At 36.8% G+C, this 25,234-nt stretch overlaps 1 protein-coding gene across 1 annotated transcript; it reads left to right on the plus strand.

The window, feature by feature from the left end:
- Positions 1 to 18,615: 18,615 nt before the first annotated feature.
- On the plus strand, positions 18,616 to 20,224 carry LOC112173672 (AT-hook motif nuclear-localized protein 22). Its single transcript, XM_024311357.2, has one exon. The coding sequence runs from the start codon at positions 19,122 to 19,124 to the stop codon at positions 20,094 to 20,096; it is 975 nt and encodes a 324-aa protein (XP_024167125.1). The 5' UTR covers positions 18,616 to 19,121; the 3' UTR covers positions 20,097 to 20,224.
- The last annotated feature ends 5,010 nt before the right edge of the window (positions 20,225 to 25,234 follow it).

Genomic DNA, 25,234 nt, shown 5'->3' on the forward strand with positions numbered 1-25,234 from the left:
GAACTTCCGCTTCCGGTCATATCACGGCGGCGGACCACCGGCGTTTGCTTCGTCTCGACGACGCCGATGCACCTCTGGCCAAGGATCTTCCATGCGCAGACCATGGAGGGAGGTTCGAAGCTTGGAAGCTTAAAGCTTTTCCGGTGTTCCTCGGCTTTTCCGGCGACTCCGGCATCGTTTAGGTCTTCTGAGGTATGAAACGTACTCCTCTCGTCGAGTTATACGTCTGGGTATAATTAGTTTTTGGATTTGGTCGAGTTTAATGATTTTCGATTTTGGGTTGGTTTCGGCTCCGCCATGATTTTCGACGTCGGCGGCTGTTCTACCTCTTCTGGGTTCATTTTCCGTCTTGCCTGCACCTGTAGACGTGCCAACCTCGACTATAGCTGGATGTTCGAAGCTGCTGGGTTGGTGTACTCTGGTTCCTCCGTTTGTTCATCGTCGAACTGTGTCTTGAAATTGAGCCTAGGTGAGCTACGTTATCTATCTTTAGACTTGGAGAATTTTGGTTGCTGTTGCCGGATGGGTGTTGTTATGCATGGAGTTTTGGTTTGAAAGTAAAGAACAGGGAGAAGTTATTGGAGAGGTGAAAGTGTAAAGATTAAGAAAATGGTTATTAATCGGAATTGAAGTAGTGATTTGGTTTGCAATGATTTTGGTTGATGAATGAAATTGTCGATGGTACTAGTTCTGGGTTTCGGGTTTTGGTACAAATGCAGAGTTAAGTGGGTGTCCTTAGTAGTTTTGGACACACTTCATTTGAATTGGAAAGTTGTTGGGTGTCCATAGTAAATTCAATGAAATTACTATGTGACGTGATTGTGAAGAAAAACAGAAATTAAATGTTAAAAGGCATATAAATTGGTCAGTATTCCAATTTTAAGTGAGTGAAATGTTCGGTAATTGGGCTAATTATTGAATTTGTCAAGCTTAGTCAATTTGATCAAACTTTGGTCAACCCTGGTCCTGGTCAAACCAGGAAAGTGGGTTGGACGATTAGATAATCGTCGAGATGTTAATTAAGTGTTTAACGGACCATTAACGATTATTATCTCGGAATCTAGGACTCTAGTTACCCGAGGAACGGAAGGTTCGTGAATTTCGGACGACTTCGGAATCCAGGTAGGGGATTCGGGGCCTTTCTCGGTTAGTAGTTTTCCCGTTTTATATAAAGTGAAGCATGATGCATGTTAAATTATATGGTATGGTTATGTTTAAATGCAATGCATGCTAACCATTCCGTGAGAGATATCGTTGATGGCTTGAGAGCGAAGGGTGGCTCTGACTTCCTTGGGTTCGATCCCCAAAACCTCCGGAGGGTTAGCTACACCGGTCGGACGGTGCGCGATCGTAATGACGACCCGATTCCGTGTGTGTAGCTAGGTAGCGGACGCTCTCGCTACGCTTACCTGGTTATGAATTGATTTGAGGTAAGGTCGTGTAGTTGGTCTATGGGACCGGCCATCAGGTATTGTTTTGGGCCCGTATTTACTTGAAGTTCATGCATCGGATTTTATATCGGAAAACCATTTAGGTTGTCATTCTTAAAGAAAATGCATTTACATATGTTTTTACACTGGCGCCACAAAAGTCTATTTAAAAACCTAGCAGGGGTGAAGTCCCTAATGAGCAGCGAGGACGAAAGCTCACCCCTACAACAGTGTGGATGCAGGTACTGTGCACTGGTGACGGGATTGAAGGACGGAGCGGGTGAGCGGAGTCAACTTCGATAAATAGTTGTAATGGGAACAGGTTCCGAAGTTTAATTCAATTTCTTGATTATTTAGTGTTATCTCAGAAGTAGTTGATTGATCATTTACCATTTATTCTAAATTCGATACTCGGAGATGTCGATTATTTCTTGACTCCTTGTTGACTCAAGAGTTTTCAAGTTTTCACCTCAATATTATTTTAGACGTTTTCGCTGTGCGGTTTACGAAAAATTATTTAATAAAATGCCTTGCGGGGTTCTGGAATGTAAATCGAATCTTCGGTTTATGTTTTGGGGTCTCGCGGCGCTGTGACGTGCTCAAGCTGGTGAGGTGCAGTTTGGGGCGTTACACATTGGTTGAAGAGGGATGAGGGCCTAAAATAGATGAGCCACCAGGGAATCCACGAGGAGAGCCAGAGAAGGAATGAGACCCACGAGGATTAGAGACACCACGGCCAAACATAGATGGAGAGGGACGGGTGCCAACATGGGACATATAAGACCGACCACGACCACGACAGCGGGTAGAGATCTGAGTAGCATGGAAAGCAGTGGTCATGGAGCTGACATCAAGAGAAGCTTGTTGTTGATCCTGGAGTCTGCGCTCAGCAGAAAGTAAGAGGGCCTCAAGAGAGTCATATGTGATGGGGGTATCCCGAGCCTGAGCAGAACTAACAGTAGTCTCGTACAGTGGACCAACATTATTCATAATTATTGAGACCAAATCATTATCATTCATGGGACTGCCAGCAAGAGCTAGGTTATCGGCAATAGAGTTGATTTTATCCAAAAAATCTGAAATACTCATATTACCCCTCATAGTACGAAGAAGATCACCTCGAAGCTGCAGAATTCTATTCTGGGACTGAGAAGCAAACCGCTTGGCCAAGGAAGACCAGGTGAAGGAAGATGTAGTAGAGCGAGCAACGGTAGCAAGCACTGCCGGGGTGAGCGAGTTGTTAATCCATCCAAGCACCATCTGATCTTGGGCCATCCAAAGATCATATGCAGGGTTGATTTCATCTGTGAGTTGACCGGCAGCATCAGTTTTGAAGCAAGGAGGACAACGAGAAGTGCCGTCGACATAGCCCATCAGTTTTCGACCCTTAAGGGTGGGCAAAATCTGAGCCAACCAGAGGGCATAATTGGTGCGGTCTAATTTGATGGACAGAAAGTTGGTAACAGAGGGAGAGGGGTCAGTGGAGGAAGTGGTGGACATGGTGGAGGCGGAAATGGTGGAGGATTGAGAGGAGGAAGTGACCCCAGCAGAGGCGGAAGAGATTATGGGATTAGTAGCCATGAGAAGGGTTGGTGGGAGGGAAAAAAAAAATTGTTTTGATCGTTTAGGCTCTTGATACCATAAAGGGTTTGAATAAAGTGTTGTCAAGCACGCCCAGAATAGTGGCTGACGATTGTATATATATTGATGAATAACTTACAAAGTACAATTGTATTAGGAGTGAGACTCTACCTATAGGAAAGATAAACAGAACCTATCTACTTGTACATCTAGGATAAGAGAGAATAATTACAATGATGAATATCATGCAACAGAAGATAAGCCATGCAGCAGAAGATAAGCCATGCAGCTTGATCAATTGATGTTTGGTTTATCACACTGTGATATGAATGTATTTGTCTTGCATTGAAGATTCCAAGGGAGTAACTTTGGGGTCATCTCAATAACTGAATGAAACTTTGATTCGGCAAAGTCTTCCATTACTAAACCATTGACTACTTACTAGCTTCATGGAAATACAATGTTATCTCAACTTTGAAATTTTCCTGTTGTACTCTAGAGGAACTCTATTGCAATTTATTTCATCATATAGAGTTGTTATATAAAAATGATATCCAATAAGCCCCAACCACCCCACTATTTAGAACAAAGCCCAAATTGGACAAGGACCTTTACAAGAACCCAGAAGCACCCAAACATTAAAAGACCACCATGCCACCAGTCATCACCGGCATCAAGTAGATTTTTTTTTTTTTTGATTAACACCGCCATCAAGTAGATTGAGCTGTTTTCTATAAGATTAATGTGTGTGAACATAAGTATGGTAATTTTATAAATTGATAAATCTTGTGACGTATTAAAACCTTTTTAAGTAACTTTACAAGTGTTTGTATATCAAATTAACACAAAATTCTAATTAATTTAGCGCAACCACGACAAGTGGTTTAATGGATGCACTAAGTTTTACCAGAGAAAAGTTTAAGGTGTGAAACCCCCACTTCCTGTATTCGAGCGCTGGGTTGGTTATTTAGTGTTATTTACTAAATTACAAACGTGACTAGGGGAGGGGCTGCAATACCCTGTTGCCTATCCGGGCCCCTAACATATTAATCTCTGGACCCAAAGGCTTCATATGATACCTCGAACAATCCGAAAAGAGGGTATCACAAATATATATATATATATATATATATATATATATATTGTGTGTGTGTGTGTGTGAGGTCCGTTCTAGAGAGGACCTCCTTACTTTAAGAATTTGAGGATTTTTGTAATTTTACACAAGTATATGACCTAATTCAATGATCTCAACCGTTGATCCTTTAGATTCCTATACAAGAATGATGTCTACAAAAAATCAACCAAATCCTTATCATATGGTCATTCAAAATTGTGTAAACAAATGTAATCCGTTAGATAAAATTAAAACGAACATTGTGCTAATCAAATGGTTAAACATATTCTGATTTGGCTAATTTCTTCTAGAATTCATATGTGTATAAGTAACTAAAAAATGAGTGGTTGTGATTATTAAAATACATCCTAAAAAAAAACATACTCCTTTAAGAATTTAATGACGTCCTATTTTGATCTTCCATATATGTATGTAAATAGACACACACACACACAGGGCCCTTTTAGTGAGGGATCCATTTTTTAATCTTTTTCTAAGGATTGGGCATTTAACCAACTTTTCGATCATATTTTCGTATCTCAACTGTTCAGTTTTTAGGTCCTAATGTGTAGATCATTTCTGCAAATTTTCAACTAAATTGATTATAGTTAAGGCATTCAAAATGGTGATTTAAGATTATAAGTATGAACGGTTCAAGTTTGACAGATTCGGTTCATCCATTGATTTAATCTAGTTTGATACCTTAACGATCACCGATTTGGCTGAAAATTTGTAGAAATGATCTACAAATTATGACCTAAAAACTGAACGGTTGAGATGACCAAATGTGATCGAAAAGTTATTCTAATTCCCTATCCCTATAAAAGACCAAAAAAAAGGATCCCTTAGTGGAACTGTCGCTAAAGTGCGGACGTCGATGCTTCTGCAGCAATCAGGTCGCGACGATGGCTCGAATCATGCAGACGAAGGCCAGAGGCATCCGCTTTTGGGCAGCGATCGAGGTCAAAGGTTCTAGGCAGCGACCTCACCTGCAACTTCAAGGTTCTAGGTAGCGACTGCAAACTGGTAGCCGGCAACTCCACTTGACTGCACATTGGTCTGGGATGCCCCTGGTCTCCGTCAGGAAAGAGGGGCAGTGTCGTCGGCGCTTGAACCAGAAAAAGTGGATTCTGGTCAAAATGTGACCCCGACCCAACCTTTCTTCTTTCGGTATGCCGCTTCCCCCAATTCCAATTACATGGGAAGCGAAAGATAGAAGAAATCCCGGATGTCCACACTTTAGCGACAGTGTGGATGTCCTCTTCAGAACGCCTATATATATATATATATGTTAAGGATTTCCTCATATTTTAAAATTTAAGAATTTCTTTGAATAGACTCATTTTTTTTATCACATATCCACATCTTGACCGTTCAGTTTTTAGGTCCTAATGTATAGATCACTTTTGCAAATTTTCAGCCAAATTGATGATCGTTAAGTTATTGAACTAGATTAAATCAATGAACGAACCGAATCTGTCCAACCTGAATTGTTCGTGTTCATAATTGTAAATCGCAGTTTTGAATGCCTTAACGGTCATCAATTTGGCTGAAAATTTGTAGAAATGATCTATACATTAGGACCTAAAAACTGAACGGTTGAGATGTAGATATGCGATTGAAAAGTAAGTCTATTCAAAGAAATCTTTAGATTTTAAAATCTAAGGAGGTCCTATATGTATGTATGTGTGTGTGTGTATCAAATCAACAAGCTACCTTTGAAGATAGTTAATTAAATACTTCCTATATCAGTTATATCAACTGCTATTCATTTCACTCTATCAAATGGTTATCTTCAGAAGCTCAGGTAGATCCCTGTTAATTTAAGTTCCTTACTTTCTTGCACAGTGGACTTCTAAGCCACAATCCCAACATAAGTATAATTATTGGAGTTCATTATTTTTAAGCAAGTTTCTCAGACCAAATACAGTGCAAACAGTATCAATTACATACATGTTTGTCAATGATCATGACAATTATTTATATCCTTGGATATATAATTTTAGTAGCTAGGTCTGATTTGTGTCGTCTAAATATGCAAAACATATATATAGTTTATTTATCCCAACTTTATCCATTTTTCAATGAATGTTTAAATAAGATTCACTTAATTTTCTAGAAAGTATTGATCATATATAATCTATATATTTCTTGTTATTCTTTTTATGTCCTTTTCTGTTACTGGACTTTTTGGTGTCAACGTACGTTTATCATGCTGCAAGGTATATCAAATTCCAGTTAGCTAGAAAGGTACAGAAAAATGCATTCTTTTTGTTTAGAACTTTTAGATTAATGTATACAACAGAAATAATTAAGTACAAGCATACGAGTAATTAATCTAATTAGTGTACCATTTAATTTAGCGCCTTGTCTGTGGAGACAATTTTTTATGTGGCTACTACATTAACAATGCACTATCTCATTCTTTCTCACACATACTAAACTGAATATGAATTACTTTACTCCTATCCTCTTGTAATTAATTACTAATCCTGCCAAAATCTCAAGCTTGTTGTAGAATGTTTAACTACACTTCCAAATATGTGGGGGAGACATTTTTTTTTGCAGTTCCTCATATAGAAATTAGTCAATTAATTACTCTTGGCTATTAGATAAATAAGAGTGGATATATAGTGTTCTTATTACTGATGTTGGTGTTTAAATTATGAGAAGCTTCGATTTGGACCTATATATGCAATCAAGATCAACCCTTGCATGCTAGTTCAGGTAGAAGGACTCTCTAAGCTCTATGACATGTTCTTAGCTACTAAGCTGCCGAAAACTAATTATCAACTATTAGCTTCTTTACACATACTATATGCCAATCATGAAATTTAAAATGTAAAATAAAAATCAGACAAACAAAATGAAAAGAGAGAAGTAAAATAGAAAGGGAGGAGGATATGTTTAGTACGGTAGTCCTACCATTTAGTTGGTGTGATTGACCAATATCAAAAGGATATATAGGTTTCGACTCCTAATTTTATTAAATTAAACATGTTCTATGATTATTGGGTCACCGCATTGCCACATGACCTAGTTAGTGCTTTCGTGAGAAAAATCAATGTGAATTTTTACTTTAAAAAAGAAGTGTTAAAATTCAAGAGAATATCACGGATATCTCAATTGTATTTAGTAAAATCATTGTCAAGATATTTATTTCTTCATTAGTTAATCTAAAAATCTTTGCCCACTTCTTTCTTTTATGTCAAAATTTCTGTTGGCTATTGTCAGAAAGTAAGATTTACGTAGGAAGCTATTGATTCACAATAAGGTAAAAATCATTGCTAGGAAATTTATTTGTTCATCAATTAGTCTAAGGCGCCGTTTGAGATTGCTTTATTTTTTTTTTTTAAATCAGTTTTTGTCTAAAATTTTAGATTTTATTGTGTTTGGTAAATAAATAAAAAACAGCTTTAATTGAAAATTATAAGTCACTGACAACATATTTTATAAGAGACCCAAATGTTACTTTTAGAATCCGATTTCGTTCAAAACACTCTCTGAAGTTGTTTTATGTATTGACAGTACTTTTAAAAGTATCCAAACATGAAACTGTTTTAATTCACGACTGATTATTCTCACAACACATCAGCAGCAACAGTTTTTTTTTTTTTTTAAATCACAGCAATCCCAAACTAGCCCTAAAATCTCCACCTACTTCTTTTCTTCATGTGGACAATTCTATAATCTACACTAAATTATTCTAAGATTTTATTTTAAAATAAGAGAAATTTTCTTTCCAAATGACCTAAATAGTAATTTAAAATGAATTTGAAAACCTAGCATAGAGAATGTATATATCATAAGTCTTTTGAAAATTGATCCTTAGAGCATATATAGCACTCTCTATCTTGACTCCTTAGCTATTTTATAGAGCACGTTTAGCTTTTTATCAATTTTAGCAGTTGTATCAGCCTCCTAAATGACTCTCTATTTTAACTTTTAACTATCTCGCTCCTAAACAATTGAGGCTTTCTATTTTATTTTTTTTATAATTTAAAGCATTCTTTTTAAATTGTTCTATGCAATTTATGAATACATCTAAACCACTTTTATTTATTTAATAAATAATATAAATTCAAAACTAACTAAAATAAAAAGAACTAATGCAGATGTATTTTTAAAGCGGCTAGCCAAAATAGCTCTTTAGTTACTAAAAAATAGTATACTAAGTAGTATACTCATGTGAGAGGTATGCTAGGGTTGTGTGCTCTATGTAACGGCTTCTACTGATGGCCCTCTGGGCAAATCATTATTGTATTGCTTGCTAAAATTGTATAATGGGATTGACCTTTTCAACTAAAAAAAACCTACTAAAAAATAGTTCGCTTTGCTAAAAATGCTCTTAAATCTTCCAGCTTAGTTTATGTAGAATAGGAGCTTGACCTAATGCAAATATGGTTCTTAATTACACAAATTCTAGGATATATACGGGTGTAAAACATATTTTGCTGGTTTGCCCATCGTTCAACAAGTTGGTTTTTTTTTTTTTTTTTTTCAGAAATGAACAAGTTGATTTAACGGTTCTAAAGGCTAATTTATGTCATAAACGCGCGTAAGAAAGACCTAGGTCTTTGTTTATTTGATTACTTTATTGACTTTATTCATTAAAGAAAATACTTAGAAACCATGGGTTTGAAACTTCGAAACCCCTTTGAAACCCCCTTTACTATGTTTGGAAGGCCTCATTTTGGAGAACCCATCATAGAGCTTATCGACCCAAGCTTTTTCTTCTCTCTACCTTGTGTATGCCCCTGCTACTCTATAAGAAGAAATTGCAGAGTTAAGAAACTTCATTACTTAAACATTGGCATCTTAGAATTACAGTACCAAAAAACAAAGAAGCTAGGGCTTCTGCTGCCAATAAACTAGTGTTTAGAGAGAGAAGGAATCATAAATATGCATGACCTATCTATCTATCTATCTACCAAGTACCAAACCCTAATGTGACCACACTCATCTCTATCACAATGCGTTGACAATATTAATTGCTGGCATATTGCGATTAGATTTTGATTGAGATTTCAAAGAGGCTAAACAAGCAGGTGAATAGATGACTAGAATGATTCCAAATCCATCGCCATCTATCACATGGCAACCTCAGTTTGGTCGGCTGTTTGTAGTCTCTATAATATTCCCCAATGCTCAATGCAAACTAAACTAATCAAATTTCCACACTCAATTAGTTAATTAATCAACCAAAGTCTCAAAGGCTCTTGAATTATTGGCCTTCAATTCCATCGAGGGCAAAGGTGCAACAATCTCAACCCACTTCGAGAGAAAAGCGGCTTGTAAGAGAGTGAGAACATGCTTTGCTTGCTAGCATTGTGTTAGATTCGAAGCCATATAAGGTGCTCCTCACATGGAAATGTGATGAAATGTATTTAATTTTCTTTTAACCTAATTATTAACTAATTCTTTGCAGTGGTCCAAATATATAGTGATTGATCTTTATGAATTAGCTTTATAGCTAGAATAATCATCAATTTTTTATTTGGATTAGATAATGGGGGTTTCCATATGTTTAAAACAAAGGGATCGAGTTGATTAAGATAAGCATCAATCACCATAATACTGTTGTTAAGCACTGCTGCCAAAGCTCATCTCTAGCTTACAACCATTTCTTCTACTCTACTCTACTCTCTTAAGGGAAGACTATGTCTTTCTTGAAGACTTAACTTGTTCATCATCCATATGTATTTCACTAAATTCAACAAATAGTTCGATTAATTATTCTGATTTAAGATTATTTTGTCCAATCAACCCCGTGAACTCAACGCTAGCGAGCTGGTAATTGGATATGATTTGGTTGCATTATATATATAGACGTATATGTGAACCCAAGAATCTTGGTCTAGGACCAAATTCTAGCTAGATATTATGACACAGTTCCTTAAATTAAGTTATTACATAATTAAAGCAACAATACCATGCCATGTTTAGGAATGTATAGCTAAAATTTGTTTTTTAAGACAAATTAGTATGTTTATCAGATACATTGCATGATAATGTTTAGTATATATGATGAATGGTTCCTGGTCATTTAACTGAGTTTGCCTATTTTTGTAATTTTATTGCAAAATCTCATTAGGTTTTACAATTCAGCTTCATGCCTATAACTCCCAAGCTAAACAGTAAACATGCCCCAGAAATTCTATTCACTAAAGTAGCCAACCCTAGTATCAACACTTCCAGGCACTGACTACATGTCAAGCAGTTAATTTCTCGTAACATATACCAATGTTTACTCTATCTCTTGTATATGGTATCCCGGATATACATAATCCTTTCATAGGTTAGAGGTATTTTGAAAGTTTCCAAGTGTATTTAGTGGAAAAACCTCGACTTGCCAGTGAATATTTTTATGTAGTACGCAGTTTCTAATTAATGAACCATTCTAGCAAAAAAAAAGCTTCATACGCAAGCTTGTCCTTGAAAATATGATTAATATATTGAATTAATGCTTCGTAGTACCTAATTCTTTAGAGATCTGTATGATATTCAATTCTTCTGATTTCTCACTAATTATTAAGCTGCATATATTGTATAGGTGCATTGCAAAATGAGAAGTTCAAAACATCCTTTCTTTTTTATTTTTGACAAGAAACTTGAATTACATCCTAGATACCACTTCTAAGTGGTGTAGTATATATGCATTCTTTCATTTCAGGATTTGACAGGTGAGTTAGTGAAAGATGACAAAAACCTTTGAATCAAATGGACTTTAGTTGACATATAACAAATCGGTACTGGTGCAAATTGGTAGAAGGTTTATTGGCGATGAACATGATATGAACTTTAAGTGCATAGGAGATTAAAGAGTTGGGGGCTTCAAATATATATACGCCGTTGACTGCCTTATGAGAACGATGTTTTGTTGTATATATCAATTTAAGACTGCAACTTTTCTTTTGTTTCTCTAATTCATGCATATATCTTTGTTTGTTTCTTGGGAGAGAGAGAATACAAGTTTTTCGGTGTTATATCGCAACCACTAGGGTATTATTCTAATACGTACATATATTAAGATGGTCATCTCGTCAATCCTTGTTTGCTTGTTACAGAAAGAGGGAGAGAGAAGGGTGACCAAAATTTTGGTGATGAATAAGGTGGACCAGTTGTCCCATAGATGAAGGCTAGGAGACCCCTTTTAGATTCTTCTTCTGCCAATTACAAGCCCTACAGTTTCTTTGTTTATTTTCTGTTGATCTGTCTCCCTTCTTTCTCTCTGTCAAGAACCGGCCAGCTGCTTGGATTCATCCATATATGTATAAGCTTTAAGGGTGAGAGTGACACCTATTGTCTTCCACAAACGTATGAGTTTTAGCGGAAGGTTTTCGGTACATGGTGTGTATCTTCACGTACCGCTGAGATTGAACTGTTTTTAGTGATAAATAATTGATCCCACATATAGACTGCTGAGATTGCATATTTGTTGTATATGGACTTGCAACCTTGTATACAAGAATTTTCAGAATTTTAGTACTGACCAACTTATTATGAATGAATCCGCTGTCGTTAGAGAATATATAATGGAAAATTTTAAGAACATTAATGAAATTAAGGAGGGCATGCATGTGTTCTAAACTTTTCGTTTATTTTTACATGCAAAATCGATGCGAGACATATAGGGAGAAAAACTCGTTATAGATTTTTAAGAGTAATGGAATTGGTGTTTAGAAATGTATCAATTCATTAACAAAAGAAAGAATAAAAGAAATTAAGTTTTACTCATAATGTGGGGTATATAACGAGGTACTATGTTGATGTTAAAGCAATACATGCTTTTGTCATAATAGGAGTTCAATTATTGTTCGTATTTTGTGAAGAGCTGACCTTGTTAAGCAATTGACCAAAAAAAAGAATTTGTTATGTAGCTTTGTGTGTGACTAACAATAATTTGGATAATTCATGTGAAACTTGTTGGCAAGAGATTGATCTGTTTTCATGTCTTCGTGTGTCCAATGGAAATTTATATGAATTTTTAATGCAGTATCTTTCTACATCATCTCTAACTTAATTATTTAACCGTTAACCTTTAAAGTTTAAATGATTTCAAAGTTGTACAATTTTGCACATTTAGCACTTTGACAAGTAGTTTTATCATCAACTACTGATTCTAGAACCCTAGCATTCTTTATGAGGGTATCAGATGGATTGTTGGAAATGACAATGGTATTAAATTTTGACTTTATACTTGACTCTATCCTTTTCCTTTAGTTAATTTGTTGATAGAGACTCAAAAAGCTATGATTAATACAAATGATTCTATAGCTGATTATATTACTAATGGCACTTGAAATATAGACAGATTACATGGTTAATTTACTACCCTCTGAAGTCATTTCTCATATTCTTTCTTTACTCTTAACTCATTTTCATTTTCAAAGATCAATTTGTTTGGGGACCAACTGGTAATGGTGTGTTTACTATTAAATTTGTTTCTGATTTGTTTACTAGCAAAATTAAAGAACACTCAAGATCAAATATTCTAAACAAAATGTGGACACTCTCTATACCACCAAAAATTAAAGTCTTTGCAGCTTACTCGTGAAAGGCTCAAAACAAGAGATTTCATTTATAGTAATCTAGCTATTGATCGTTCCTGTTGTCTCTGTAATGCTGATCTAGAATCTCTTAATCACCTTTTCTTTCACTGTCTTAATTTTTACCAAAGATATTTGGCATTATTCAGGTCTTTCTTTTACTACTTTAGATTGGAATGATAATTTTTTCAATTGGTTAGAATGTATATATCTCTTCTATCAATAATAAAGACTTGAATTATTCATTTTCTAAAGTTCTCTTTATCTGTTATCATATTTGACATGCTCGAAACAATCTTCTTCTTTTTTTTAATGTTAAAAAAGATGCAATTCAAATAGTTTTTGCTGCTGCTAATATGATGAATATATATGACTCTAATAGAAAAGTCTCAATATATGACAAGGAGAACTTCTAGAACCTCTATGACTAAATGACATTATCCTCCTTCTGATTATTGAAATTAAATTTTGATGATTCTGTTATCAGAATAATCAAGGTGCTGCAGGTAATTTTGTTGTTCGTAATGATCAGGATCTTCCCATTATAGCTTATTCAAAAAAGTTAGATTTTTCAAATGTCTAGGTCTCATAAGCCATTGCTTTTAGAGCAGGTCTTCATGGTTTTACAAAAATCAAAGTAGAGGGAGATTCTAAGTTGCTTATTGACTGCATTAACAACAATGTTGATGTGTCATGGTGAATCCGAGTCATTTTTCATGACATCAGATATTTGGCTCTTTAGTTTCATGATATTGAGTTCAAACATGTGTGGAGAGAGGCGAATTTTGTGACAGATTTTATTGCTAATTTAGGCCATTCAGTTGACTTTGCAAGCTGGAATCAGCAACCGCCTCTTAATGCTTGTAATTTTGATTTGCAAGGAGTAGATTGTATTAGGGGTTTTAGTTGTAATTTCTTTTCTTTATAAAATAAAAATGACAACATATTGTCAAATTAATGAAATAAAATAATTAAAATTCTATGCTGATATCAATATAGTTTATATCCAAAGTAAATTTGTATTGGACTAAGGTAGGTTAAGTCGTTTAGATTCAAAATTTTGTAGGTATCAATTTTATTAAAGTAATATAGAATAGAAATCTTAAACGATATAGTTTGAATAAACAATAAAATCAACAGAAATTAGTAGCCATGATTGGACCAACTTTGTGTTGATAACTTGATACACCTTAGAATCACTGTATTTTTATCTCCATTGTATTTGGTCGAATAGGGAAAGAGCCAATGACAGATTGAATGAATTATAGAGCTAGAAGAATTCACAGTAAAGTAATCAAATTCCTGTTCTATTAATTAACCACAAGAGGTGTGTAACTTTGATAACAAAGGGAAAGATATACGAGCTATGAGCATGCATCCGTTGTAATTAGATGTATCTACATTGCAAAATAAAGGCAAAATTAATTAGCTAGCCTTCATTAATTGCCCTAATTTAACCTAAGAAGGATGACCAGTTTGTTCTTACCACCATAGTATAACACGTGTAAGATTCATAGAGAAAGAGCAGCGTAGGGTTTCATATTCATGGGACGCAGCACGTGTGAGAGAGACAGTAACACCCCACACAGTATGACACCACTCCTAGTCTCTATGACTCTATCTATCCACTGATCTTCTTCTGCTCGAACTTTCTCCAAACTGAAAATCAAACCAACGTGAGATGTGGAAGGGGTTTCATTCCATTCTACCATATGGTATACCACTTAAGCACATAGAAAGGTCGCAGCTCTCTCTTTCTCTCTCTCACAGCACTCAAAACCACCTTTCTCTTTCTCTCTAGCATTCATTGATTGGATTTGATTCATTCACGCCCACACGCTGTGGTTTGCCATTCAAACTACAATAGCACCATTGACGATGCAGTCAAACTGCATCCATGTCGATCCTTATGTATATCATTTATGTTCGATCGGCCGCATGCTGGCTATTGCAATATATGTAAACAATGAAATTGAAAGACATGAATTATAATTTCACCCAATAATTTTGTTATATATTTTCCTAAATATTGAAAGGACCAAAAGGAAAAAAAACATTAATTTGATGTTCTTCTAAATAGTTACTGGAGAAACTTTGTCAATCATTATTGAATTTAAATCGATGATGAAAATAAATATTTTGAGTTGGAACATATAACTATGAATAATTATACGATTAGAAACTTTTCTATGCACCGACGATGCTAGTGACTTAATATTTATAAGATAATCTCAACTCTTGGTATTTATAATCATTATTTTTTTTAACAACCAAAAAAGTATTTAATGTAAGATGTTGGTGCAAATGCACGTCAGTGCTCTAAATCCTCCCTCTTATACGAATAATTGTAACTTTAAGAATTAACCACCAAAATCAAGTTTAACTATGAAGAAATCTAACCCAAAATGTACAAATCCTACAAGGGCTGGCGGATACAATACAGACTCTGTTATCAATCAACCTTCTCTCTTTCTTTTGTACTTGCTACCTATTCAATAAAAAGATTCAAAGACTTCACAGAGGGCAAACAAAAATCTTCCAAGAGAGTAGGGCTATCAATGGGTCGTGTCGGGTTAAGATATTTGTCGTGTCGCAAGATACAAACCCAAACCCAACCCATTTAATAATCGTGTCAAAAATTTAAACTCAAACTCAACCTATTTATTAAACGGGTTACCCGTTTCCAACCCACTTAACAAATATGTCGTGTCGTTTTAGACAAAATGGCCCATTTAAGGGTTAACAATGCGACCCATTTAACTAAAAAAATGTATAAATTAATTAAATTCATTAAAAACTCCACAAGACGAAGAATATAAATAATTATATATATTCATAAATAATTAAATCCAATAATTATAAAAGCAAAATATTTCAAATTGACTAATCATATGATCAAATACTTCCAATGTCCAAAATTTCAAGAAGAAGTATAGTATAATCGGGTTATACGGGTTCACTTCGTGTTGGCGGGTTGACCCGTGGACGTCCCATTTATTAAATGGGTCATGGCGGGTTGACCCACGGCCGACTAGCTTTTTAATCGTGCGGGTTCAACCCGCTTTATTTCGTGCGAGTTTCGAGAACTGTTATCAGGTCGTGTCGGAATTGACAGCCCTACAAGAGAGTAGCACTCAACATTTGTAGTTGACCTTAAACCTTTAGATTCTTTACCCTAACCATCAAGAGGCTCCATACATTCGCCCAAGCATGGAGGAATTAAGTGAGATTTTTTTTTTTATTATATCAATAACTAATTTTTCATGAGTTGAACTCATAACCTCCCAATTACAAAAGAGAGAATAATGCCACGTATCATTTGGTAATAGACAAGTGAGGAAATTATGGGAGATTTAAATTAATTAAGTTATCCTATTATGCGCAAATAAAAACAAAAACAGAAGTCATTGCACGAGTTGTATGTATGTCGAGAGGCATGAAGGATGGGACATTACTTTGGTTGGAAGGTGGTTTACTAGTTTCCATATATTCCGCTAGAGAAAAGTTGAACTTAAAGCAAGACCAGCTAACTGGCTAGCTGGAAATGATATCATCACCGACGAGGAAACCAATACTCGGAGTTGTACTCATGGCTGCCGAACGTTTTCTTATAGATCCTAATTCGATTGCGCTTGCAAATTAATTTGAGAGGTCATGTATCAGAAAGATTTGAATGCTTAATCACACAAAGATATAGATATACCAATAATACATCAAAAAGTCTCCTTTAATTGAGGTTTAAGGGAACTCAAACTAATCGAACTTATCCAAACGGTCTCAGGTAGAATTTAATCCAAAGCTACAAGTCAACCATATGTTTTTTTTTTTTTTTTGAACTTTTAGTTGTTATTTGGAGTTGACGATCATAGTTTCCCTATTGCATATGTACTGTAGCACACTCACAGCTAATGCTCAACTATTAAGAACTAACCCCTAAAACAATGCATTTGAGGATGGAGCGATGTGTACCCTATCCTCGGTCGTGGTTCAGCTAAATCGAGCACCTTAATTAAACCGCATTGAGTCTATAGTTTTAATCCACTTCATTATAGATGAATATAACTTATTATGACCTAAACCGCACTGAATTTATGGTTTTAATCCACTTAATTATAGATAAATATAGCTTATTATGGCCAAACGAGCCCCTTAAATTTATAACTTCTAACTTTGTTTTTAGACAGATTTTATTGATTTTTACAGCGTTGCTTAATGTGAAAATGAAAATGCATCTTAACTATTAAAACAGAATCGTATTCAAACAACCGGATGTAGACATTATGGACACGATAGCCATAAGACAAAATTGTACACACATACGGACGCACGTACCCCACATGTATGAAGGATTAGGACTAAATTTAATCAAATTGAACCTAATGACAGAATCGTATGATAATAACCATGTCAAGTTAGATGCCCAAGTTAGATGACTAGCTCACTAGGTGATGCCGTGATGTGGTTTTGAGGTAATGGGAAATGCAAGTTGATGGAGATAAGATAGAGAGTGGGAAGGAGCGGGGGGAGTGCCACGCCACCACAAAACAAAGCAAAATCGAACGGCCGGCTGCCCCCACAAACGATCATCATCATGATCAAACCCCAAAACCCTAGAACATGCAGAGCAAATCGAAATTAAAAGCCTTTAAGAAAGGGAAAAGAGAGAGGGAGAGTCGCCCTTAAGACACGCCCTGACTGCCCTGACCCGAACTGTTCGGGATGGGGCCCCGCGCCAATTTCCCATGACCCGCAAAATGACAAAACCACCCCGCCCTCTTCTTCCTGCCTTGTGTCACAGACTCACATGCTCGCAGATGCAGCAGAAGCCTCTAGTACTACCAGTACTCTCTTCGTTCCATTATGATACTGCACTAGTAGTTACGGATCTGCACAGGCTTAGCACTAAACTATACAAGTACCAGTTTTTGCATATAGTAGGCTAGGCCTAAATGTCTAACAGTTAAGGAATTAGGGGAAGAAGATTAAGCGCATTGCGAAGGTTAGGAGCAATAGCTAGCTAGCTAGCTAGCATTGTTTTTTCTGCAGGCTTTACTCTGTTGGGTACAAAGCTGACATGGGTAAGATAATTAAGCTTCAGTTAAGTAGTGAAGAAATTAACCAGCTTATATATGCATGTGTTCTTGTATTAGGCATGTGTTTCTCATTCCATATTAATTAACATAGTTCTGTATCGAACAGTAAGAGCTTTGAGATATAGAAAATATAAGGTATGAACAGATTCATGCAGAAGATCATTGCAGTGAGAATTGAGAAGAAAGGTCCAAACATGATCGATGAAATATTATCACATATATTCAATCTTTTGTTTTTAAAGTAGTACTGATCGATGAAACTGAGGCCTAAAGTTTTGTGGATTTTCAGTTTTGCAGATAGAAAAGTCATTATCAAGAATCAAATGTTAATATTTCTTTTCAACAATTTAAAGGAAGCTGCTGACTAATTAATTGTTTAACCTAGTACTTAATTAAATCTTGGTAAGAAAGAGATCGAACTGAAATGTGCAGCAGGAAAACCCTGATGCACTAGTAAATTTAAAGTGTGATGTCGTAGCGCAATAAAATTATACTCATGAGTGAACAGTGAAGCTAGCTAGCTAGGTTTCTAATTACTTATTCAATTAATTATTTTTTAATTATAATTATGAGCTGCTTTAGCTCCTACACAAAAGAGTGAAAAGACATGAAGTTAACTAATAAAGTAATTAATAAAGAGGACAAATACTTTGCAGCTAAAAAAAAAAAAACAATAAAGTAATTAGCGAGAGATTAATGGAGAGGGAGCAGGGTGGTGGGATCCATCGATAAGAGGGAGGAATCGGGTGAGAGACAAAGGGAGAGGAGGAAGGTGGGACCCACACACCGCCATGCGCACGCTGTCTTAAAACCAAATCAAAATTCGAAGCCTCAAATGGTATCTCAACCTATCATTCAATCCAATCCCATCGATTTTAATTCCTCAGACCTAACCCTAAATATTAATCCCAGACACCTTCCACCTTCACCCAATAACAACACACCCAAATACACCATAAGTACTCAAAAGCCAAAGTACTAATAGTACCCACTCTCTCTCCCTCAAAGTCTTCAGTCCCAAAACCCCAAAAAGTCCAATTCAATCAATCAATCAATCCCCCAAACAGTAAACCTCACTAAACATCACCCTTTCTAATTCTCACTTCTCCTAGCTCCTCTCTTTCACCCAGTTTTTCTTCATCATTTCCTCCCCCAAACTCTTAATCAAAGCCCAACTTATCATGCTCGTGATGCATAGAGAAGTAATCGGAAGAACAGGAGCAGGCATGGTCTATCAACTTGGTGGGTGCTTTTGATTTCGTCAGTTCGGTGAAGTAAACAGAGCAACAGAGACAAGCAAAATCAAGCTACCTACTACTTGGAGATTATTTTGTTGAAAAAATAGAAGTTAGATATGGATCCGGTTGCAGCACACGGCAGACCACTTCCGCCTCCGTTTTTGACGAGAGATCTTCATCTAAATCACCCTCATCATCAGTTCCAACACCACCCTCACCTCCTCCACCACCAGAATTCCGAAGACGAGCAGAACAGCTCCGGCTTAAACCACCACCGCGGAATCAAGCGCGATCGGGACGAGAACACCTCCGGCGCCACCACCACGAACTCGCTGGAAGGCAAGGACCAGCTTGGTGGGTCCACTAGCGGAGAAGGCGGCGAGATCACGAGACGACCTCGTGGCCGACCCGCTGGCTCCAAGAACAAGGCCAAACCCCCAATCATCATCACGCGCGACAGCGCCAACGCGTTGCGGTCTCACGTCATGGAGGTCGCCAACGGCTGCGACATCATGGACTCCATCTCCACCTTCGCCCGCCGGAGACAAAGAGGCGTTTGCATTCTCAGCGGCAGCGGCACCGTCACCAATGTAACCCTCCGCCAGCCAGCTTCGCCCGGCGCCGTGGTCACCCTCCACGGTAGGTTCGAAATTCTTTCCCTTTCAGGATCATTCCTGCCCCCACCTGCTCCGCCCGCTGCGTCAGGACTCACCATTTACCTGGCTGGCGGGCAGGGACAGGTAGTCGGAGGCAGCGTCGTGGGCCCGCTCCTAGCGTCCGGCCCTGTGGTCATTATGGCAGCGAGCTTCGGTAATGCTGCCTACGAGAGACTGCCCCTGGAGGAGGAGGAGGCCACGGCGGTGACGCCTATGCCTGGAAGCGGGCCCCTTGGCTCCCCAGGAATTGGCGGAGGAGAGCACCAGCAACAGTCACAAGTTCAACTAGTACAGCAGCAGCAGCAGCAGATGTTGCAAGATGCTAATAACTCATCACCTTCTTCCTCACTCTTTCATGGGATGCAGCAAAATCTTCTAAATTCGGTTCAATTGCCCGCTGAGGCATATTGGGGCACAGCTCGCCCTCCTTATTGAAGATCACTATCATCACTCACTGTGTTTTGATTTCAATTCGAACTCACTCCTTGTCCTTCTTTTCTTTCAAATTAAACAGCCTTCTCTTTTTTTCTTCTATAAAAATTAGTTTTATGTTTCATTGATTAGTTGAAAGGTGTTAATTGTTCGTTGATGGGGGTTTGATATTTGAAGAAGCTAGCTAGCTGGATGTACAAAAGAGATCATGAGTTTTGGTGGGTTGGTTTTACTGGATGGATCATGAATAGTTTACTTTGAATTCACCGCAAAGTGATATTGTAGCTTAGAGATGAAGCAGCAGCTATCAACAAGTTTCAAAGGTTGGCATTGGATTTCAGTACTAATTTTCCGTCTTTCTTTCTGTTCATTTCTTTCATTGTACTTCGGCAGTTAATTAACAGGAAATCATACGGCTTTAGTCTATGTTACAAGACCCTTTAATTACAGTATTTTTGAATAATAAATAGTTCTTAATTTAAATTTTGTAGCTTTAGTCTATTTTACCATCATCTTCTTCTTCTTCTTCTTCTTCTTCTTCAACTGCCTTGACTTTTTTTTTTTTCAAATCATCAATCATCTTCATTGTCAACATTGTTTGCAGTTATCTTTGTTGCTGCGCTGAAGTTAAAATAAAGAAGCCGTTTTGTTGCTTACATTTAAGTTTTAGTGACTGTTTCAAGGTCTGGTTGGAAACGGAAACGTCTTTTTCTTCAAGAGAAGAGAGATGCCTTAATTATGGGGGCTTAATAATTAGCTACCTAGCTAGGGCTTTCTCCCTCTTTTTCTCTGTGACTGGATATCATTAGGGTTTATAATATTATGGAGGGAAGATGGGCTTTGGGTATTGGGTAACACGTGCAGTGCTCTCTGTAAAAGCTCCTTTTCGAGGCAACAAACAACAAAACAGAGGCCTCAACCAAGGAAGCGTTAAACTCTCTCTCTCTCTCTCTCTCCCTCTCTCTCTCCCTCTCTCCTCTCTCTGTCGCTCTCTTCTGTCTCATTGGCACCAGATCGAGAAGTAAAAGTGATGCAGTGAATGAAGCAGAGAGAAAGTTAAAGGTCAGTAAATATTATAAAGGAGAAAAAGTAAATCGGTTTTGTCTTGATTTTCTGATAAGGATGCTCCAAGCTCGAAACCCTAGCTAGCTAGCTCTACTACTGCAATTCCACACCAAAACCAACATATCCTATTTTTGATTCTTTGGATTGTTTCTGCCCTTCATACATTTTCCAGATTCTCTTCACCCATTTTGGTGAATGTCTCTCTTTTACATCTCTTCTTTTACTCAACTGAGCAGGCATTAGTTGGATTTTACTCTATGGCACATCAGATTCTTCAAGGAAGGAATCTGTCTTTAGTTAATGTTCCTTACACTTTGCATTTGTGTATACACATATTAAAACTCATCATTGTTAATGATATATTATTTCGTCTTAAAGTAAATTTAGATAACACACATGTACAGAAACAAGCATGTAGCTGGATATAGATAGAGCCCTTTTATGGATTAATTCATGTCTACAATTTTTTAAATTGTCCTGAATGTATGTTAATTGTGACTTAGAGTTGGAGGAGTTATTATTAGGCCATGCATGTTTTGCTACTGTTCTTGAGATCATTCATATATATATATATATAGTTAATAGAATGCCTTTCCAGTTCGATTATCATGATAAGCTAGCTCATCATTATGCTTTTTCTTTGAAGTACAAACTATCAATATTCTATATGTTCTGTCCTCTTGCTTTCTTCTTTCAACATCATGACCTAAAAGTTTACTGAAGCTTAATTAATTAGGAACTTAAACATGTTGTTAATTGCATTGTTCGTAACTCATGCAATGTGTGTCCTTGGAATGTATGTATTAGCTTAACAGTACTTAAACTTAAGTAACATCTAGGTTTTGATAATTCTCTATATGTCAATCTTTGGCGTTATTCCTAATTTTGATGATTTCTTACATTGTATCAACCAAAAAGATCTGAATTGATTCATGATTATTGACCCGATCAATCTCACTTGAAACTTGATGTAGATTATCAGCAATAGGCATGTAAATTTCTCTTCACTTGAGCTTTTGCTGACTCGCAATATACAGTTCTGTGGTGGTTAGTTTACATGGACTGCTGCCACCTCTTTCCCCCCTCCCTCCCTCTCGCAAACTATTTCTACGGGATCAAACTCAATACATGACATATCAATGATATTAATCCTTTTCTCAACTCCTGATTACTGGTTGTGGTTTTACTGGTGGTAAGTGGTACGTAATTCACTGACTCTCATGGTTAATTTGTAACACATTGCCTTAACTCACCTAGCATTATTCATTGATAAAATACCTGCTCTTCTTTTTCTTCCAATATGGAATGAAGGAAATTCAATATGATATCCCTAATTTGGATTGGTTAAAATGGAAAACGTGTGTTGATATAGTCTGCAATTGAATTTCGAAATAACTTGTCCAGCTACTAGTGTGTGTATGGAATTGAGTTAGAATTAAACTATGTTGGAAGTTTGTTATTTTTTCCATGCATCTCAAAAATATGAATTTGGAGGTAATCAAGTCTAATTAACAATCTGGTGTTCACATTCAAAACTAATTGAAAATAGATAGAGTTGCCTAAACCCTTATAAACCTATAGACAATGTCCCCATTTTCTATACTCTCAACACGCCCCCGCACGTGTGGCTAATTTTCAAGACATATACGTGGGATAATTCATTCTGATACCATGATAAAAACTTCCATAATTACTAAGCCAACAAGTCTTCCAACAAGTGGTATCAGAGCTCCTGACTCAATCCTTGGGCATGATTCATAAAATTCTATGATATCTTTGGTGAGTGGCGCTACGATTGTTGAATGTTTGTTTGCTACGATTATGATGATGGTGAGAGGTACATATGGCAAAAACAGGAAAAATATGTGTTGCAAATGTGTAGTTGAGGTGAAAAAAAAGGGAGAAGGAAACGTTAAAAAAGACGGAGCAAAGAAAGAAAAGATGGGAAGAGATGAGAAGAAGAGAAAGAAAAGATGTGAGAGAGAAAAAGAGGGATGTGAAGAAAAGAGAAGAAGGAAGAAGAGAAAGAGAAGAAGAGAAAGAGAAGAAGAAAGGAAGGAGAGAAGAAGAGTGATGTGAAGAAATGAAGAGATGGAAAGAAGAGAAGAAGAAGAGATGTGAAAGAAGAAGAAAGAAAGAGGGAAAAGAAAATTGAGAGATAAAAGAGGTGAGAAAAGATGGAGAAGGAAGAAAAAAAACAGAGAGTTAGAAGAGGTGAAAAAAAAAACGTGAAGAGAAAATCAGAGATGGAAGAAGTGAGAAGAAGTGAAGAGAGAAAGAGGGAGAAGAAAAATGAAAGATAGAGGGGATAAGTGAAGAAGTGAAGAAAACAAAGGAGACAAAAAAAGTCGGCAGAAAAAAGAAGAAGAGGAAGTAAGGGATCGAGAAAGAAAATATGGGAGAAAAAAAAAAGTGACTCCAACATGGAGGTTGAGCAAGATGGCTCTGAAAAGAAAGGTAGAGCAAGGTGACGGCTTCTTAGAGAAGAAATGGTAGAGCAAACTGCCTCCCTGGAGAAGAAAAAGGTTGAGCAAAGTGGCTTCCTAGAGAAGAAAGTTGAGCAAATGTTTGGCTCACAAATATGAGGGATGATTCAGAGCACCGACGTGCATTTGCACCAACATGAATGTGTGGTTGGATTACATCAAATACACTTTTAGTTATTAAAAAAAAAAGTTGATTATAAATAACAAGAGTTGAGATCATCTTATAAATGTTGAATCACTTATACCGTCGGTACATTAAAGAATTTTCACACAAATATCACTCCCAAATACTCCGTTTGAAAGAAAAATCTGCATCTATATAAGAAGATTGCATGCAAGTTTGTGCTTTTTCAATTTTTACAATTGGGTATTCTTTTGCAGTTTATTATGGCAACATTAATGGTTCGCTTAATTGAGGTTCCACTAAAGAAGTTATTTCAAGATGCTTGCAAGAAGCTTGATATCATTGATCATGTTTTTTGCGATCATAGTGGATGTACCTGTTTGAATCAATATTTGGCAAGGCTCACGTGGCAGATAGGTGGGCCCGACCCACAAAGCGTAATGAATATCCGCGGCTAATTAGCCGCAGCACATTAAAGATTTACAAAGTTAATTCTCAATTAGCCGTGGCACATTAAATGTTTATTGTCAAATTTATAATCGAAGATAACGTGTGCAGAGAGTCGTTATTAGATCGGGAGAGACCAAATGAATCACAAGGCATAATGAATGACCGCGGACCCACAAGTCGTAATGAATGACCGCGGCTAATTAGCCACGGCACATCAAAGAGGTTGATTGTCAGGAGGAACATTACCGAAGTTTGGGCGAATGAGCATCAGAATGTGTTGTTGTCAATCATCAGCCACGGCACATCAAAGAGGTTGAATGAGCATCAGAATGTGTTGTTGTCAATCATCAGTTACAAGACCTGATTGAGATGAATACTGTTCTCTTGAAAGAATCAATCATTGATAACGATGTCACAAACATGAATACTGTTCTATTTGTAATCAATGCGGTCTTAGCTGTCAAAGGTTGAGATTGCTTCTTTTCATTCATTCAGTAGTTTAGTTTCACTATAAAAAGGACCATAGGTTTCATTGTTAGAGGTCCTTGACCAAACGCTCTACGCAATTACTTAAATTTTATCTCAATATAATTCAACAATTTAGCTACACTTATCAATCTTTACTTGTTTATCTTATCGCTTTCTTTACCGGTATTTATCTTTCCTGCACTTTACTTTGTCTTTACCTACACTTTCGTTTATGTTATTTATTTCGTGTTGTTTACTTTACGTTATTTACTTTATACAAAATACAAAATCACAAAAAGAATCATCATCACTTCACTTTCACCTCAATCACCGAGTTACACAGCACTGCGGCTAGGTAAGGCCGATCCATGCTAAAGTCCTTGCATTCAAGGCATAGAGAACCCCGCGGCCGAGATCGATCCTTCTTCGACCCACAATCAACTAATCAGAAGTCAAATAAGCGCAAGATCTACAATCTATAACAAAACCTTGCTTCTCCTATCGGCCACGAGTTGGCACGCCCGCGCACACGTCACCACTCTAGAAGG

This window comes from Rosa chinensis, chromosome 1 (genome assembly GCF_002994745.2).
Source record: "Rosa chinensis cultivar Old Blush chromosome 1, RchiOBHm-V2, whole genome shotgun sequence".
Taxonomy (NCBI): domain Eukaryota; kingdom Viridiplantae; phylum Streptophyta; class Magnoliopsida; order Rosales; family Rosaceae; genus Rosa; species Rosa chinensis.

Bases quoted from the DNA above. Each gene is read 5' to 3' on its own strand.
- LOC112173672 (XM_024311357.2), top strand. From the start codon at position 19,122: ATGGATCCGGTTGCAGCACACGGCAGACCACTTCCGCCTCCGTTTTTG.